We start from the raw sequence: 21,078 nt of genomic DNA, 5'->3' as shown, positions 1-21,078 counted from the left end.
ATACTCCCTTATTTCCGTCCATATTCTTCTACAGCCCTGGAAGAACATGAAGTTTTCACACTATTAATGTGAAATTTGGCATTCTTATTGAAAAATTCTGAATGTTAACAGTAAATAAGAGGATGTCATTCCTTAGCCCCTCTTTTGGGATGTAAGCACAAAAGTTCATTTTCCTTATGGGAGATTCAAGGTTAAATTTTTGAGGCAGTCTTTTCGAATGATTATTGGTAAGTAATTTGGAGCACGTGAGTATTATTGTTACAAAATACAATAACACTCATCCGCAATGTTATTATAGTCGTCTGGAACATTATTTTGACTAAGGTTTTTTTGGGGGGTAAGGGACGTAAGATAGTGGCGGGTGGAGTGTTATCAAAACACAAATTGTATTTTGGGAACGCCAATAAGTGTCAGTTTAATCACAAATGTCACAGAATTAATGCTCCGATGCTCCTTGCATGTGCCAGTGACTGATATGGGGCTAAAACTCGATTCTAAAAATCACATTGAAATTACCATAAATATCTTTAGCATGGACTACCAGGAGAATGTATATTTGGAACAATTTACGTGAAATTCGGTGTTCTTGTAGTAGAAAGGTATGCGTATTTTAATATAGTATGTTATTTTGGTAACACACCATCTTAGTTGAGCACAGTGAGTAAAACATGTAATGGTGAATCGTTATCTGAATTCCAAATTTTATTTTGGAAATTCCAGTGAGCGTCAGATTAATCATAAATTTCACAGAACTAATATGCTCCGGTGCTTCTTGCATGTGTGAGTTACTCATATGGGACTACAGCTCCCATCCAAAATTCACATAATCACTCGACATACATATCAAGCAGGGACATACGGGAAGAAACTTTTTTGATCAATTAATGTTGGTTTTTATGCGTTCTTGTAGTAAAAGAGGTATGCAATTACGAAATCTGGATTACTGTTTTAATAAAGCAACGCCTTGGGAGGCATAGTATGAAAAAATATGATGGTGAACCTTTATAAACACTCCAAAATTTTATTTTGGAAATGATAGTGAGCGTCCAATTAATTACAAATGTCACAGAATTAATAATCCGATGCTTCTTGGTTGTGCCAGTGACTAATATAAGGCTAAAATTTCTCTTCTTAAAATCACATGAACAATTTACCATAAATATCCTTAGCAGGGGCATACCGGATGAAGCTATTTTGGGATCAATTAGAAGAAAAACAATCAAGTGCATTTGCAAGTTAATGTGTTTGTATGTGTTCACCATCTACAGCATGACACACATTCAGGTTATTATTAATTTCATGCGAAAAACTGTCGAGTATGTCTAACAGAGTAACAGTGCCAATTACCACGTTCATTATTACTTTCAGGTGGTTCCCATTATCGATTTTAACAAGGTACACGATGTCTCTGATAAAAAGACATTAACATAAAACCAAATGCTGTGAAGTCTGGACTTTTTGGTGAGCAAGGAGTAGGTCCTTGAATTTTGATCGATTTTTCTCCAAAACGAACATTTCAAACATGCGAAACAATTCGCGCGAAATAAAGGGGTGAACATAGTGTTGAAAATTGATTTTCAAAGTAAATCTTTCTATGGTATCGAATTGTGGGAAATTAACTGTTCCTACGTATTCAAGTATGAATTTGCAGCGACGATTTGTTTATGAAAACAAAAAAAGTGCAATGATTTCATTGTTAGTCAAGCATCAATTCTATGAAGCTGGTTCACAGAAAATTCACGTTTCCAAGGTCTCTCTTGTGATTTCATTTCCTGTAAGAATTGAATTTTGTATGCAAACTGATGAAACTTCTTGTGAAGCACATCATAATAGAAAGGGAGGTGGTACTGTGGCCAGCAATTGAATATTACATGCACAAGTCTATGTTATTCTTTCTACAGTTTCTTAAATTTTTGCAGTTTATTGCCAGAATGTTGCTTTACCACACCTTTCCTCGAATCGTTTGCACCAACGTCGTACGTCATGTACTGCTGACGGTGGTCAAGGATGTTGTCAAGATGTGTGTGCTGGGAGATACGAAATATTTTCCCCAAGACTCCGACTTTTCTATAAATTTATTCTAATTTTAGAAGTAATTTTACAAATTTTAATATAATTTATTCTCATATTGAATTTGAATCCCCCCTAAAAGCTTTCGACTCCACTCCGAAATAAATTTCTGCGTTCGTGCCTTGTGATGGTTTCTGATAATAGCACATAGACTCTCTTTAGATGTTAAGCACTGATCTGAGTTCCACTAGTCATAACACATAACCAGATATTTTCTGTATAGTTGTCATCATTCTTATTCACGAATACACTTTAAGTACATTTAAAAAATACTAAAAATCTTGTAGCATCAATAGTGAATTCAAATTGCTAGAGTATTTAATTCACTAGTGATGACAAATGAAGAGTAAGTCACTTTCGTGACTATTTCAACTTTGTCACTCAGTGTTGTGTGCATGTTTCAACTTGCTTTCCCCTCCTTTATGGAAATAACTGCACCCCAGCGCTACTGCTCATGGCATGACAACAAACTATCAGTGGTCAAAAAATTCATTCAACTACCCATGTGCCCCCACTCCTGCACAGAAGTCGCATGAAAGATCATCATTTCTTTTCGAAGACCATTTATATATCGGGTGTGCAAAATATGTGTTACAACTATTGGGAGGTGACTCCTGCCACTGAGATAAGAAAAAAAGTTCTCTTGAACTTCCGCCTATTGGACATAGTTTCGGATCTACAAGATGCCGAAAGCATGGGAAAATGACTTTCGGACGCCAATAGATCAGAAACTATCCAACGTAAGGAAGGCGGGTAAAAAATTCACTGAAGAAGTCATGCCTGCTGTATTGAATTTTGCATGTTTCGCAATCCTACCATGGATGCGCAAGGGATTCCTCAAAGAAACGTAGGGAGTCCCGGATAATCTGCCAAATGAAAATTGGTCTAAATTGATATGAATTGACAGGGTTTCTACCAGGTAACAATAATTGGTTTGTATTAAATCGATATCTGGTACAAATACAAAATGGCGGACAACTTCATTCCCGTTGTGTGTGGTTGCATAATCGCCAGGTACGGATGCTGGCCAACAATGACGTTCTGAGTATTAACTGTAGCGAATTTGTACTCAAATGCTCTAGAAAGACATCTGGAGTGTCGATAGAACACAACAGATGAAGCACGGTGATTCACATGTGTGGAAACACGTAACGAAAAATGCCCAGAAATGCACTCGTACTCAGTAAACATGAGTTCAAAGCATCGGAAATGTAAAGATTAGCGTCAGGAACATGAAAGCCATTGCCAATTTACCAATAATATTCCCTCAAACCGATGCAATATGATGTGCATGGTTGCATACCAATAAGGATGCAACAACTGAGGCCAAGTTGAAATTGTGCAAGGGTACTCACAAAGAAACTGGGTAAACTAAATGAATTTCATTAGTGGGATCGAATGATAGATATTGAAATGTGGCCAATGTGTGTGTTGATATCGACATGTAGCTAATGAACTAATGTCAACATATCCTACGACTGCTGGGACACCGTTCCACGTGCAAAAAATAGGAAAACAACTACTCGGGTCTTGAATCAGTAGGATTGGAAACTGCGACCACGCGAGCGAAAGCGAGAGACCCTCACTTTCTCTGTATTAATTTATTTGAGGAATACCCACTTTGTTCTTGTACAGCCTGCCGACATGCTTGTGTGTTTCATTTTGTTACTCCTACTGCACAGTTGTGAGCAATCAGAGCTTTAAGACGTTTCTTCCTATTTCTCATGTTGTTTTATTTTCAATATGTGTGGTGTTCCAGCTGCAGTGTTACATGTTCCAAATGGGTTCATTTTCGTCTTTGTCTTGGCATGTGCACTGTGTGTAAGATACGAATTTCTGGAGGTATTTTCCTATATTTCGAGTACGTCATATGTCCCAGAAGACGTGGGACGTGATACAAGATTGTTATTTTCACTCTGTATCAGAACTTGAACCATGGATTAAGAGGTTTCTTTTCATATGTGTTGACTGTGGGACAATGTCCCAAACAAAGAGGGACATTGATACAATCGTGTTGTAGTTACGTTCTACCAAAAAGTGCACCAGATATAATAGCAGAATGTACAACGCTATTTTCCTAGCTTTCGCACGTGAGACAGTGTCGCAGCAGTAGTGGGACATGTCCAAATTTGTCCATTAGCTACATGTTGATATCAACACACACATTGGCCACATTTCAATATCGATCATTCGATCCCACTAGGGAAATTCATTTAGTTTACCCAGTTTCTTTGTGAGTCCCCTTGCACAATTTCAACTTAGCCTCGTTATTGCATCCTTATCGGTATGCAACCATGCACATCATATTGCATCGGTTTGAGGGAATATTATTGGTAAATTGGCAATGGCTTTCATGTTCTTGACGCTAATCTTTACTTTTCCGATGCTTTGAACTCAGGTTTACTGAGTACGAGTGCATTTCTGGGCATTTTTCGTTACGTGTTTCCACACATGTGAATCACCGTGCTTCATCTGTTGTGCTCTATCGACACTCCAGATGTCTTTCTAGAGCATTTGAGTACAAATTCGCTACACTTAATACTCAGAACGTCATTGTTGGCCAGCATCCGTACCTGGCGATTATGCGACCACACACAACGGGAATGAAGTTGTCCGCCATTTTGTATTTGTACCAGATATCGATTTAATACAAACCAATTATTGTTACCTGGTAGAAACCCTGTCAATTCATATCAATTTAGACCAATTTTCATTTGGCAGATTATCCGGGACTCCCTACGTTCCTTTGGGGAATCCCTTGCGCGTGCATGGTAGAATTGTCAAACATGCAAAATTCAATACAGCAGATATGACTTCTTCAGTGAATTTTTTACCCGCTCTCTTTACGTTGGATAGTTTCTGAACTATTGGCGTCCGAAAGTCATTTTCCCATGCTTTCGGCCCCTTGTAGATCCGAAACTATGTCCGATATTCAAAAGTTTAAGAGAACTCTTTTTCTTGTCCCAGTGGCAGGAGTCACCTCCGAAGAGTTGTAACACTTATTTTGCAACACCCGATATACAGTTTGAAAGGTATACAGGTTTTTACAAAATACATGTGACAACACTTAAGAGGTAATTTTGCCCAAATAAACAAGAAAGAAATTCCAGTAAACATTTGCTGTATGTAAATAACTTTACTTCATAGTTACAGACTCTCAAAAGCTTGGAAAAATGTAATTTGAAGCTGAATATTTCCATTAAGAATTCCTTACGGACGGCGCAAGGGATTCTCTCATAAGAAGTGACGGACTCTAGTTTTTTTTTCATTACAAAAAGTAGACTCGATTCATGACATATGGAGCGACATCCAAACAAGCGACAACCTTGCATTGAAAGAACATCGATATGCAATCTCGAGCAGACTAGTTGCTGAAGTAGTTTTGATACGTTGTCCATGCACAAAACCTGCCTAGAAAACAAAAGTTTTGAATTTCTATTCCAATTTGAAGTTCCTAAACTTTTGTGATTTTTCATTGAAAAATAATCCCATTTAATTTACAAACGCCGTTACCTAAAAATGTTGAATTTTGGAAAAGGTTTTATGGATTAGCTTCAAGAGGGTACAAACATACCAAACTTCATCATTGTAGTCCTACCAGAAGTGCCAAACAATTATAAATAGTAGAAGGGTCCCATTTCAATAACGCGGAGATTTTTTTTAGTTCCCCCATAATACCTCACAGTTGGAAATTCGTATTTTTTATTATTTATTTAAATAATGTTACAAAGACATACAAGCATACACAATTTCAAGTTTTTATTTCACTTCTCATTACCTAAAACCTGAAATGAAATATAAAATTAAAAAACGCTAATTGAAATGACATTGATATTTTCTCCTTTCACCCCTTTTTATCTCCTAAAAACATAAAAATAAATACTTTTAACAATTTTAGTATAGATTTCTGTTCTGAAGGTGTGTGAAATTTCAACTTTCCATATCAACTGGAAGTACTCATGACTTTATGTGAATGATTCAGTTCATGTAGGTATATTAGAGATTACACACTCTTTTTTAATAGACACTCACTAACTTTATATTCATTCTACCATAAGTCAAAGTCCCTACCATTATTTAGTTATAAACTACGCAATTTTATTAAAAACAGCAATAAATTATATGTGAGTCATAGCGTTCATATGCGATGAGATACGCCTTTGATCCCTAGAAGGAATGTTTGCTTTGGATCTAAAGTTGGATAGCGGATTGGCTCACACAATAAAATTTTAAACAACAGGTTCCCTCTCATATAGCCTCAGCGGTAAAAAAAGATGTCAAACTCCGATTGATCAATAAAATTTGTTGAAGGAATTTGAAGAAGTTAACCATCACAAAGTGGAAAGACAATAGTTGCGTTTAACACCAGGATTTATTTTATATTATTTTCTTACATCCATAACATATTAATGTCCTACTAAACTATCAATCATTCTACTATTCTGCACTTTAGGAATATTATATATATATATATATATATATATATATATATATATATATATATATATATATATATGTATCTGCTGACTGGTGTATTAACAAGCAATGCTTAAACATACATACTGATACTGAGACAAGTATATAATTACATATGTAGAAATATACAGCATATATATGTATACGCGCGGAATTTCTCACACACACACACACACTCCGAGCAGAGAACATAGTTTGATCGTTTGAGTAACGAGGTAATGCAGTATGCATCACTGATCGAGCGTAGTCCCACGTGTATGCATTACTGATCGACGCATAAAGACAATTACAGTGTACAATAACGCTTACACAAAGATAAATGGTAGTTAAATAACAGCCTCGGAAATTGCCGATTACTACGAACCTTGTTCACATAATACAATCCAAAGAGCATGCGAGGGGAAACAACGTCCAAATTGCAGAGGGAAATGAGCAATGTTAACTTCAAGAAACATGGTGGAGATAATAAACCTCCCCTACATGAGATGATGGCTAGGTAAAACCTAATACACTGTAGATCTAAGTATAGACTAATTTCAAGAATTGTTTTCATCTTAATTATGCATCCTACTGTTTATAATAAGAAGAAACATTTCAGTGTGTGAGCAACTCTAATTTCTAACAATTAACAATAACCGTTTCGCAACTCCCGCTTCCAATCTATCTGCCTGTCTTTATTTGAAAATGAATAATGGTGAAACTGAATATGAAGATGTTTTGCTTTATTATTAAGATAAGGGACGTGTAAAATTTAAATAAAGGACGTGTAGTCCCTATATATAAAAGACGAAGTCCTAACTGACTAAGTGAAAAACGTCCAGGCCAAACCGCTTAAGCTAAAAACTTCAAATTTGAACAGGAATAGGAAGAAAGATACCACTAAGGAAGGACTTTTGGAAATTCCACGGGGAAAGGAGGAAGTGGGGTTGGCAATTATTATAGTATAATGAACGAATATCTAAAGGGTAGAGATATGAAATCGGTATATGAAATTCTCGTTTAAAATAATTAGACACGTATTTCACCGTTTATTTTATATTTCCCCTAGATGGGAAGAAAAAGAGTAGAGGCTGCAATTGTTAAAATAAGATTGACATATCTCGAAATCCTGAATGTCCTAATACTTACGGACATTTAGTTCTTAAGTATATTATCTAACCCAGCTGATAATACACCCTTTGACTCAACTATTAATGATAAAACCTCAAACCTTTTGCTATCTTCAAAAAAATGTTTTCGGTCTATCATACTTATTTATTGTATCATCCTTTGCCACATTGTCTTACTCAAATCGGATAATTGTGTCTATTGTGTACCTATTGACGTTATTTTCTACTACAAATTTGGTTTTAATTTGTCGTTTCCAACATTATTATTATTATTATTTTTTTTTTTTTTTTTTTTTTGAGCAGATTTTAAGAGATCCCGAGATGTGGCATCCTTCTTATTTGAAACTCGACTTGGGAGATTGTGAAATGGAAGTTGCAATTATTATAAGATATCCATATTTCTGAATTACTGAAGTTTGAAGACACAAAATATTCAGTCAACAATGACACTTCTCACTCAATATAATTAAACACGTAACGCAGTGTTTATATATTGAGTCTCAGCCTATATAGTGGACCTACAAGGGAAGAGAAAGGTGTGGGGCGTTGACTAAGATTTTCTTTAGAAGTTTGCCGATAATGCACCTAGTGGTTCGTGATCAACGACACACGTAAGGGTATAAATGTACGTAGTATTCATTAAATCTTATTCTCCCCGTACGAAGAACGAAGTCTTCCTCTAGTATATACTGTACGTATATATGTATACATAATGATGCTTTTAAACGATGTGCCTTTGGATTTTCTCAAGTACTTCTGTTCCACCCCACATTCTCATTCCACCAAGTATTCCATCATCATTCGTTTGACTTAAGGTTCCGTCTTCCTTAGCCTAATAGAATATAATGGTGGTACGTTAAACTGAAAAACATAATTTCATTTCATTTGCCTTTGAAACCAAGATATTATATATATATATATATATATATATATATATATATATATATATATATATATATATATATATATATATATATAATATTGACCAATTCTGATGTAGACATGTTTCTTTTCGTCTATAACCAGCTGAAAATTTGTCAGTGAATTGAAAACTACAACCATAAGTTGAGAAAAAATGTGACAAAGTAGGACAAAGCGAAATATTCATTATTTTAAGGTAAAGATTCTATGAATTCACAATTAGATGTAATGTAGCGGCGGCGCAAGGGTAACCTTAAAGGAAATTAATGTTCCATGATTATACCATAAAGGGAACGAGTGACTGTTGAAAGTGAGCGATTATGAAATAGCTGGTAGGATGTGAATGTGAGAGGAAACAAGAACCACAAGTAATTCCACGAATATGATGTTGTCTAGTACAAACATGTTGCGGGATCGAACCAGGGGCCCCTTACAACAGAGGTGAACACTATTGTTAATAATATTCTACTTGTCCGTTTCTTTTGCTGCTTTGTATAACATAATTAGAGAGAGAGAGAGAAAATCATAATAGTTCCACTTCAAAGGCACATTTTGAAGCACGTTTCCTGTAATGGACGCAGGTTATTCCCTACATTTTATTCTATCCATTCCAGTTATAGAATATGTAAATTGTCTTGTAACTATTACATACGTCTGACAATAGTCTTCTTACTGAATATTTTTAGTATTTCCCGCAAATCTATAATCTTTTCTCAATCCACTATTTTGTCACAATTTTAATTATAGAACTTTTTTTGAGAACTCAAAATCGTCAGTTAAATTTTTCAATTCTAAATATTAGCACAAACTAGATGAAAGCAATCACGTAATTGACTTTACATCAAACCAATTCATTTGAAACATGTTTTTTTTTTTTTTTTTTTTCAGCTGCCTTTCAAGTAGTCTAAACCAAATCATGTGCTCTAAATATAGTATGTGTGCTGGGAGAACAAATCATATGCTACGCTGAAAGGCAACGTTAAAAAATATAGAGAGAGAAAATTTAATATTATTAGAAACTCTTCTACAGAATGCTGTTATATTTTGCATTCTTCAAAGAAAAATCTATTTATTTTAATATATCTCAGTACTGAAATTCTAACTACTACATAAATTTTACAATTGTCTTGAAACGGCAAATGTAGCAAATTCTCAATATTTGAAATACGTAATAGGAAAGATATTATCTGTCGGCTTCATTGTCTGAATTATGAGTGACTTTCAACGTAAAATATCTCACACACTTTATGACGGGGATAGTGACCAATTTATTATCCTTCGCTTTATCTCACTGAGAGTGCAAACACTTGGCGTTAAAAAGAAATCACGTTTACTTGGACATTATGCTCTACGTGACTACACTCCTGACTGCGTACTTATGAATGTAGACTTGTAGTATTCACAACATTATATCCACAAATTGAGGAAATATAGTTCCTCTACCAATTTCTAATATACTTTCAAACTGCTAAACAATTGTAACTCAGAGTTCATTAACTGAAGTTTAAGGATATTGCGTTCACAATAATGTTAAAGATTACCTGCTATACATTTCCATATATCTTTAGTAAATGACAAAAGACCCCCTTATTTCGTGTTTAACTTTACAATCAGTTACATACTGAACAATTGTCGGAACAGCAAATACTGGTTGACTTGAAAATGGTTAGAGGCGCAACTCATGTGTCATCTGATCAAAATAATGAATTTGGTTGGCTAGTAAAGTCACGTGGTGGGCGATGTGACGTATCTCATTGAAACTGTCACATGAAAAAATCAGAAATATACAATTCTTCTATACGATGAAATATAGAAATCTATTGTTCTTCTTAGAGCTAGATTTTGAGAAATACTTGCAGTTCCAAGACTGTCAAGAAAGTGTTGCAAAATAGTTGCAAAGTTTATTAAACTGATACACTGACGATGAACTAACAAGGCCAAAATTAAGAATTAGTAGTAATATCTCTACGTGTCTTAATTTTGCAACATAGCTCTGTAGGAAATAGAAAAGAAAGAAAGAAATGTTCGTGATTGCCTATAGGCTACGGCTAGCAGCAGTAACCCAAGGAGTACATTGTAATTTACTAAAGAATCCTCCATAGAGTTCGTATGGTCATCCCTAAGAAAACTCAATGAATCGAAAATAATATCATTATTTTTTCGTCACGCTTCATATTAGATTATAGGACGTCCTCACGGAGACCCATTTTTTGTGGTGACATGGCGTGGGGGGGGGGGCGGAGATAAGTTAAGGAAACTAATGAAAAAGAAAAATCTAAAGCCAGAACTTGGACGACAGAAAACTGAAATTCTGTCTTTAACTTACGTAGTAGTTTCTTCCTCTTGGGCTTGTTGGATAAAGAGACTGCAAAGTTAATCATAGACACCAAATCAGTTAAACCAACCTCTACAGTTTACGATCAGAATACGCAATTGTATGAATATTTCTTTCATTATCTATAAGGTACATGTATAAATGTGCGCTGGAGAAAGTTTGTGAAGTTGAATGTAACATATGTAAGTAAAACACTGTATTTATGAAGATATACGCGTATACTATTTTTAAAAATTTAATTAGAACCTTAGTACTTCATATTGAAAGTTTAATAAAACAAAATTTGTGCTATACTATTAGTAAAATTGTACTAATATTTAATATTGTGAGTGTCAGCAAGTTGAGCACCAAGAGATCCATACAAGACGGTCCTCCGGAATTCGTACAAAAAAGACAATATAACAGTAAGTTGTAAGTGTTAGCAGTTGTTGTGTAGTTAGTGCAAATAAACATGTATTCATTTATCACAATTAAGTTGTTTTGTGAACATTTATTCATCAAAAGACAGAATCATTGGTCAACTCCGACCGGATCACAGTGAACTAGCGTTTGATACAAACTGTGAATGCGTATGTGAACAATTGTTACACTGCTCTTTGTGTAGTTCTGTTCATGTGTGCAGTGACGTTTATTAATTCTTCTGGAAACTATGTGAATAGACATAAGTGAGAACACGTTCATCAGTGTGGACTTGTGTGTGGACTTGTGTTTATTAGTTAGTGTGGACTTACAACAGGACTCAGACAGAAGCAAGTTAGTGAAACAACGTGGTGTGTGCAAAAGTCAGCTGACAAGAATTCAAAACTACGTAAGTAATATTAATTCAACAACTACAATTAGTCAGGTGAAAGTACGTAAGACTGCAATGATTGAGTTGTATAAAAAGTTCGATGAAGTACAATCACAGTTAGAAATAAATTACGAACAAGTAGAGGACGATGCATATAGAGAGGACTTTGAAACCAGTTACTATGATGTATTAGCGCAACTAGAGGATTTTATTATTCAGCGTAGCCAGGAATCTCATTCAAACAATTCCTCGAAAAATGAGAATCAGGTGTCAAATGATCAATTAAAATTGCCTCGTGTTGAATTGCCATCATTTGAAGGACGATACGAAAATTGGCTTTCATTTTCAGACAATTTTAAAGTTATGATTCATAATAACGATAACGTGTCAGTGTTGCAAAAGTTCCATTACCTAAGGAGTGCATTGAGGGGGGAGGCGTATGATTTAATAGCGAATCTGCAAGTTACAGAAGCTAATTATAAAATTGCATGGCAATTATTGAAAGACAGGTATGAAAATAAGCGTTTGATTGCAGCTACTCATATCCGTAATTTGTTACATATTAAATGTATCGCAAAGGAAACTACATCAGAATTCAGAGAATTTATTAATACAGCTACTAGTAACTTGAATGCATTACGAGCTTTAGATTTGCAGACACCACTAGAAGAGGTTTTGTTAGTTCAACATTTCGTTTCACAATTAGACAATAACACTAGGCGTGCGTGGGAGTTATAAATCACAGATCATTCTTTCCCTCCCTTATCAGAGTTCTTTGCATTCTTGGAACGTAGGTGTCAAGCATTTGAAACTATAAAAAATACACCATCGCAGGAAGTAGTGTCAAGGTCAAGGGGCGATAAAAATAAACAGAGTGCTGAACCAAAACAAAAAGAAAAAACAACCAAATCATACGTGACAACAACTCAGTCTTTCTGTAACTTTTGTAAACAAAACCTAATACATCAGTTGTTTAAATGTCCTGCATTTTTAAACGCTGAAGCAAAAGAAAGACAAGACTATGTTCGAGATAATTTATTGTGTTTCAACTGTCTCAAAAAAAAAATGTAAAGTTAAGACTTGTAGATCAGGTGGCTGTAAACGCTGTTCCAAAAAGCATAATACCTTGCTGCATTATGACGTAATGTCAAAATCAGATGAGAAAACCAGTGTTGCTAATTCACAATTAAGAAATTTTTCGAGTCATTCTAATACGAATAGGGAAAATATGACACAAGGTTCTTATTGCATTTTCAAGGGAAAACCAAATGTTACTGTTATGTTATCTACTGCTATAGTAAATGTACGAGATGTAAATGGTAAATTACATCCATGTAGAGCAGCGTTTCCCAACCGGTGTGCCGCGGCACACTGGTGTGCCGCGAAAGGACCGCAGGTGTGCCGCGAGGAAATTGAAAGAAAATTATTAATTCTATAGCAACCAAATTGCAAGACAGGAAAAAATGTATATTTTTGTGTTTCACATTACTATGAATTTCTACCAAGGAAAAAAAACTGTAATTGTAATATATTATTTTACATCTATTACTGTGTAGCAGACAGTATTTCGGCTCGCACACATTTTCACGGTTAGCTGCTATGTTACGCTTCTTCAATTGAGAGTCATACTAACACTAAGAAATGGAAGCACTTGTACGGTACGCGTGCGCGTCAAGTGAACGTTCGTAGAACACTCATTCGCACGTGAATAATAGAACAAAACTTAGTTCAACAGGTGTGTTTTGACTTCGACGCATCGCAAGCTGTGTGATTGCAATAATATGCACCGGTTTTGATTAAAACAGCAAAGTTAAAAGTACAAGACGTTTGTTCACTTGTTATTTAGTGATCTTCGTTCTTAGCGAAAGGTTGGATACAGTTTTCGAAAAAGAAAGCGTATTTTTAAAACTCTGAGTCCTATATTTCATTGCAATTGTTTTCTATTTTAAAATTAGAATAAAAAATAAGCATAATGAATTAGCATAGCGGAAAACCAGTGATCGAGGTTTCATCTCTGTGAGATCAGTAATCAAAGAAAAAAATTACCATGGTATTTAATATTTGCAAATAATAATAATAATAATAATAATAATAATAATAATAATAATAATAATAATAATAATAATAATAATAATTATTATTATTATTATTATTATTATTATTATTATTATTATTATTATTATTTTTATATATGAGTGTGCCGCGAGAATTCAAGTTACACCCATAGTGTGCCGCAAGTTGAAAAAGGTTAGGAAACGCTGATGTAGAGTATTATTAGATTCTGCCAGTCAAAGTAATTTTGTAACTGAAGATTTAGTTCAAAGGTTGCGTCTACCTAAAAATAAACACTCAGATCCAATTCAAGGTATTAATAGTGTGATTAGTGAAACAAAGCATTGTGTAGATGTACATATAGAATCAAGAATTCGTGAATTTACAATTGATGTAAACTGTTTAGTTTTGCTCAAAATAACAGATAACATTCCAAGTAGGCCAATAGATCATGCTGATTGGAACTTGCCGACAGACATAGTGTATGCAGATCCTAATTTTCACCAACCAGATACTATTGACATTTTGTTAGGCGCGGAAGTGTTTTTGGACATTTTGCGATCGCATAAACTAACTAGACCAGGGAATTATCCAGTAGTACAAGAGACTGAATTTGGGGACATTTTGGCGGGTAAAGTTCCTACAACAAGAGATTCTAGTATACCACAAGTGTCATTTTTTGTGCAAGAAAGTAACCTTGATAGACAGTTACAGACATTTTGGGAGCTCGAAACGATACATTCAACAGTTATGACTCAAGAAGAAAAGCAATGTGAACGACACTTTGAGGAAAACACTACCAGAGATAGCAGTGGTCGATTCGTTGTACGTCTGCCAATTAAGCCAAGCCATAAACCATTAGGAGAATCATATAATTTAGCTCTTCGTAGATTTTACCAGCTAGAAAGACGGTTGCAGCAGTGTCCAGAAATTAACGAGCAGTACCGTAACTTTATGAGGGAATATGAAGAATTAGATCATATGAAACCAGTGAAAGAAGAACATGAAGATAATGGTATGAAATGTTATCTCCCACATCACGCAGTATTGAAACCATCCAGTACCACAACAAAGCTAAGAGTGGTTTTCGACGCTTCTGCAAAGATTTCAACGGGGGTTTCATTAAACGACATACTTATGACAGGACCAACAATCCAGCAAGATTTACATTCAATTGTCACGAGATTTCGAACCTTTCCTATTGCTTTTACGGCGGATATTCAGTCAATGTATCGAATGATTAAAGTTCATGAAGATGACATTGGAGTTCAAAGAATTCTGTGGAGATATTCATCAGTGGAACCAGTCAAGATTTATGAGTTGCAGCGGGTCACATATGGTGAAGCATCATCACCATATTTGGCGACAGCGTGTCTTCGAAGGTTAGCGGAAGAAGAAAGAAGTAAATATCCTCAAGCAGCAATACTATTGGAACGTGATTTTTATATGGATGATGTAAGCTCAGGATGCCATAATGTCGAACAGGCGTTAAAGCTTCAGAAAGAACTTATTCAATTATTGCAAAGCGGTGGGTTTACTTTAAGAAAATGGTGTTCGAACGAGCCAGCATTGTTGGAAGCAGTGCCAGAAGAACATAGGGAAATTCACTTACCGTTTGAATTTGAGTCCGAGTCAGGTGTTTCAACATTGGGTTTATCGTGGAATCCTGCATCAGATAAGCTTCTCATCACCAACAAGTCAGTTAAAGAATGTCTCACGACCAACATACCAACCAAACGTCAAGTGACTTCGACAATAGCAAAAATATTTGATCCTTTAGGACTTATAAGCCCTGTAGTTACTCCGTTCAAGATTTTCTTACAACAAATGTGGATCCATAAGATCAATTGGGATGATCAAATACCATCAGAGCTCTATCAGCAATGGTTAGACCTGTGTCATCATCTTCCAAGTGTTAACGAAATACAAATTGATAGATGTGTAGTATTGAAGAATTATGTTCATGTCGAGATACATGGGTTTGCTGACAGCAGTCAACTTGCGTACGGCTGTTGCATTTATGTTAAAACTGTGGACATTTCAGGCAAAACTACTGTTAAACTTTTGGGTTCTAAATCTAGAATAGCTCCTATTAAAAAGGTAACGTTACCAAGACTTGAACTTTGTGCGGCAGTACTTTTGAGCAGGTTGTATCACAAAATAATTCCGATATTAAACATTTCAGTGAATAGTACTTACTTCTGGACCGATTCAAAAATAGTGCTTGCATGGATATCATCTCCAGCTGCCAGATGGAAGGAGTTCGTGGCAAACAGGGTTGCAGAGATACAGGAGATCACATCAGTCAACCAGTGGCATCATGTGTCGTCAATGGACAATCCAGCCGATATTATTACACGGGGAATGGATCCGAAACAGTTGAAGGAAGCAGATATTTGGTGGCATGGACCCGCATGGCTTGAAACATCTGCATGGCCCGAACAATCAGAAGTGGTAGACGAAGATGTTCCAGAAGAAAGGAAAGTAACGAGCATATCTTTAGTCAGTTATGAAGGTGACATAAGCTGTCTGGAGAAATTTTCATCATTGTGGAAGCTATTGCGAGTTATTTGTTTGTGTCGTCGTTTTATTTACAATTGTAAAAATCACAACGAGAAGAAAGTAGGAACTATTTCCACTTCTGAAATTAGTGATACTTTACAACAATGCATTAAGCTAATCTAACAAGTTAGTTATTCGCAAGAATTCAAGGACTTAGCTTCGTCAGGCCAAGTTTCATCCCAAAGTGAACTTAAATCTTTGTATCCATTTATAGATAATGAACAGTTGCTACGAGTGGGAGGACGGCTAAAAAACTCCGACTTACCGTATGATAGCCGACATCAGATCATCTTACCACCTAAAGAGCATCTCACCAAATTGATAATTGAAGCGGAACATAGAAGATTGTTACATGCTGGACCGCAGTTATTGATTTCATCATTGAGGCAAAAATATTGGATCCCACGAGCTAAACAAGTCGTTCGATGTATCATTCATCAGTGTCTAGTTTGTTTTAAATTGAAAGCGTCAGCCTCAGAACAACTCATGGGTCAATTACCATCAGCACGAGTACAGCCAGCTCGAGCTTTTATTCACGTGGGGGTGGATTTCGCCGGTCCCCTAATGATTAAGCAAGGAACTAGAGCTCGTAAAGTGACAAAGGCGTATGTTGCAATATTCGTGTGCTTAGCAACCAAAGCGATTCATATGGAGTTAGTGAGTGATTTGAGTAGCCAAGCATTTTTAGCAGCTCTTCGAAGATTTGTATCAAGAAGAGGTAAATTTTCGAACATCTATAGTGACAACGGAACCAATTTCGTTGGAGCGCAGCGAGAACTTAAGGAGCTTCAACAACTACTCAGTTCACAACAATTTCAAAACTCAATTCAAGATGTTGCAGTGCAAGAAGGATTTACATGGCATTTCATTCCACCCAGAGCAAGTCATTTTGGAGGCATTTGGGAAAGTGCAGTGAAGTCATTTAAGTTTCATTTAAGAAGAATAGTAGGTTGCACGATTTTGACATTTGAAGAACTCAACACAGTCATAACACAAATAGAAGCCTGTTTGAATTCAAGACCAATCACCGTTCTATCCAATGATCCCGATGATCCTTCATTTTTGTCGCCAGGACATTTCCTTATTGGTGAACCTTTGATGAGCATTCCTGAACCAGATCTAGTGGACATTCCGACCAACCGATTATCAAGATGGAATCATCTTCAGAAGATGAAGCAGCATTTTTGGAAAAGATGGTCTCAGGATTATCTACATGAACTACAGCAGAGAAGGAAATGGACAACAAAACAACCTAATATTTCTATTGGAGATGTGGTTCTAATCAAAGAAGACAATACTCCTCCATTGTCATGGAAATTAGGTGTTATTCAACAAGTGTTTCCGGGAAAAGATGGACTAGTGAGAGTAGTGAGTGTAAAGTGTAAGACAGGGACTGTTAAAAGACCGATTACTAAAATTGTACCTGTACCTAAAAGTGATAATGTGGATTGTGTGTAAGTTGATTGACTTGGTTCAATCAAGAGAGGGGAGAATGTAGAGACTTTTGTAGTGAGTTTGTATCATTGCCATTATATTTGCATAACGTTGCTCTTTTGTTTTAAAAACAGTATGTGTGTGTGAGTGTCAGCAAGTTGAGCACCAAGAGATCCATACAAGACGGTCCTCCGGAATTCGTACAAAAAAGACAATATAACAGTAAGTTGTAAGTGTTAGCAGTTGTTGTGTAGTTAGTGCAAATAAACATGTATTCATTTATCACAATTAAGTTGTTTCGTGAACATTTATTCATCAAAAGACAGAATCACCATCGTAGGAGCCTACACAATACAGCACACTCTTGCTGTAAGTAGGTTTTATTTTCTTTACCTTATATTTTGGAAACATACACCCAGTTTTCCTTTTAAATTTTTGAAACCGTCAGAAGAGTGAGTCCCTAAGCTGTAGTTTGTTTAACTTTACGGAAATCCGGCATGAGGTTCCCAAACTTCGTAAGAATGCTTGAGGAACTTCTTGATTGAAACAAGTATTGGATTCTCGCAAAGCGGCCAAAACGGTTTATTACAAAGTATTTTATGAATCCACATAGCTGCCTGTTTTCATATTTGACTTGAAAGAAGATACATCATACTTAAGATAAAAGTCACATACCTTTAGTTTTCTGCCAGTGCAAAGAAAGCGTTTGCTTACATGACTGAACAAGTGTAAAAGATTAGGGATTGGTCTATTATCGATATGGAATGAAATTCTGAGAAAGAGGCTGCCACAGTAGGTTCTATACATTTTTTCTTTTTTTTCTAAAAAAAACCTTTCGACATTTTTCTTCCAAGTGAAAAATTAGCTACAGTAATTTCAATGCTGAGAAGAGCGAGGAAAAAAGGCATGAAAAGAAAATTGCAAAAGATGAAAACTACTGGTTCCTTTTTCTAATATTTCAATTCTAACTTTTCCTCTCCTTTTCTCGTTTGAATACATAGTTTTAAACTTTAATCCTCAGAACGTAGAATGATAGACAGAGGAAGAATGTAGGTTCTGAGGGTACACAAAGAGTTTCGTTATACGAGTTCGCACTTCATCAGAGTCTTATATCCTCTTCTTTCAAAATCACCTCTACATTCGTTTGAAATCCTCCTTTGTGATACCTAAAAATAAGAAGGGAAAATCCTCCAAAGGAATAAGAAAAGTTAGTTGGGAAAAATGTATGTGATTTGATTTGGTTTCACAGAAATCTATTGATTGAGACGAGAACATACTAAAGTAATCACAGTAATTGATATAAGTTCTATTGCTAGAGTGAATTAGCGTCTAATACAAAACTAATCTAATGAATATAATAGAATTGCAATGGGTTTAGGTACTGGATAATAGCATTGCGAATGCAAAATTAAGCTGGACAAATATACAAACCAAATGCGTACAATTAGACATAGTTAATAACTATCGTCTAGACTTCTCACTAGTGTTTTTAGTTTAGCCATTTCATGGTTGGTTTGGCCGTTTTCACTTGATAACTAGTTTATAAAAATATGGCTTGGTATAATTTTGGTCAATTCTGCATTCAAGGTTGCCAACTTTTAGCCACTTTTTCTTAGCAGTAGTTGAATCTCTTTTCGATCAACACTTCTTTCAGAAAAATATAAGGTCAAATAAAGCGTATCTTTCAGTTTTTCTAATCTTTCTGCCTAAAGTAGCAATTATGTTAATAGGTAGGGTAATGACAGTAAATATCGAACGCTCTCTAAATATCGAATAGCTTGGTCAGTTAATTAAAAAATAAGAATACCAAAAACGTTGCACACTATATGAAATTTGTCAAAACACCCTTCCAAATCTCACCTTATGAAAATCAATAGGTCGATAGGTCTCGTTATTAGCAAACGCGGGAAAGTTTCCAAGTCTGTGGTTTTGACTGAAGATTGCAGAAATCACTATATACTTTTGTAAGGCGGAGCACCGCAGTAATAATATTTTTCTCTTGCGTGATGGTGTCATCATAAAGTATCATTTTAATAATGCGATGTGTTCATATCAATATATGTATATTTATTTGTTATAATGTTATTTTTCACCTATCATCGTATTTGAAGCGAAAAGAAAATAGTGTTCGATATTCGAGATTCATTTCATAATATTGAAATTCCGTTCGATAAAATAAGTTTCTTTAAAGAAAAGTGTTCTTTTGTATCGAACATTATTGTAATTGAAAGGGCTATTCGTGATTTAAATATTAATTTAACTAAGTTGTTGATATATTTTGCACTGAATTTTAAGGCTTCTACCATGTACCTGATAGTTCACGGGTTCAAACTGTTATAAAAGATATTTAGATTTACCTTTTTAGTAATGTGTCGTGATGAAGAGCCTACCTAATTGAGGTCTTAACATCCTACTGATCGCATTATTTCACACTTTTGTACCCGGGATGTCCTCCTCAATATATAGGCTAGTAAACGCAGTAGAAGTTAATCATAAAGGATTAAAAAAAATATTTTTGATGATTTTCCTGAATTACTGCCCAGAAATTAACAATGGGCAAAATTAGGAATTCCAATAAGGAAGGTGTCCCCAAAACAGAACCAAACCTATCAAAATAAATTGAGACGATGCCAGTATTCGTTATCTCCCTTGACTGAAGCTGTTCAGCAGGTGAGGTTCGGTATGATATTCCAAAGGCAGGCATCGAAATCCTTCCAGTTTCCTCTTACAACTTTAAATGATAAATTATCTGGGCATCAGAAGATTGAGATTGCTTTTGGGCGGAAGCCACTCTTGAGCCCACAAGAAGAAGACGGAATTTCTGAATGGATGATGAACATTGTAAAGAGAGGATTTCCGTTCAAGAAAAGTAATTTACTGGACGCTGTTCAACAAATTGTACAGTCTTCAGGAAGAAGCACACCGTTCAAGCATGGAAGACCAGGGAAAACTTGGTTCAGGTGTTTTATGGGACGACACCGTTATGCTGACGGCCGTTGCGCCCCAACCATGATCGTTTACAGCAACATACGACATAAGCAAATTATGAAGAATAATGTATCTGAGCTATGGATCTACGAGAAAACATAAACTGGCTGAATGAAGACTATAGCATTTTTTATTTACCTCCAATGGTTTAGGTCGTGGCTAGAGACTGAGAAAATCACACTTCCTGTTATTCTCTTTCTTGATGGGCACAGGAGTCATCTATCACTTCAGGTCAATGCATATTGTGACAATCATGAAATACTGTTGTATTGTCTTTTCTCCAATGCCACTCATCTTCTGCAACCAGCAGACGTAGGATTATTTTCACCTTTGAAACGAGC

General features: G+C 35.5%; 1 protein-coding gene across 1 annotated transcript; it reads left to right on the top strand.

Moving 5' to 3' along the window:
- The first annotated feature begins 11,776 nt into the window (after nucleotides 1–11,776).
- LOC145665364 (uncharacterized) lies at nucleotides 11,777–17,773 on the top strand. The gene is made up of 3 exons (XM_081732662.1): nucleotides 11,777–12,422; nucleotides 14,013–16,325; nucleotides 16,530–17,773. The coding sequence occupies exons 1-3, from the start codon at nucleotides 11,777–11,779 to the stop codon at nucleotides 17,771–17,773; spliced, it is 4,203 nt and encodes a 1,400-aa protein (XP_081588788.1).
- The last annotated feature ends 3,305 nt before the right edge of the window (nucleotides 17,774–21,078 follow it).

The sequence above is a fragment of the Thermobia domestica genome, chromosome 11, assembly GCF_964235325.1.
Source record: "Thermobia domestica chromosome 11, izTheDome1.hap1.1, whole genome shotgun sequence".
Lineage (NCBI taxonomy): Eukaryota > Metazoa > Arthropoda > Insecta > Zygentoma > Lepismatidae > Thermobia > Thermobia domestica.
Note: the sequence above shows the minus strand (reverse complement) of the source record. Positions and strands in the feature narration are given on the sequence as shown.

Coding starts and splice junctions, on each gene's coding strand:
- LOC145665364 (XM_081732662.1), top strand. CDS start 11,777: ATGATTGAGTTGTATAAAAAGTTCGATGAAGTACAATCACAGTTAGAA. Junction 12,423..14,012: donor ATTAGACAATAACACTAGGC/GTGCGTGGGAGT, acceptor TTGTAACTGAAG/ATTTAGTTCAAAGGTTGCGT. Junction 16,326..16,529: donor GAAGCTATTGCGAGTTATTT/GTTTGTGTCGTC, acceptor ATCCATTTATAG/ATAATGAACAGTTGCTACGA.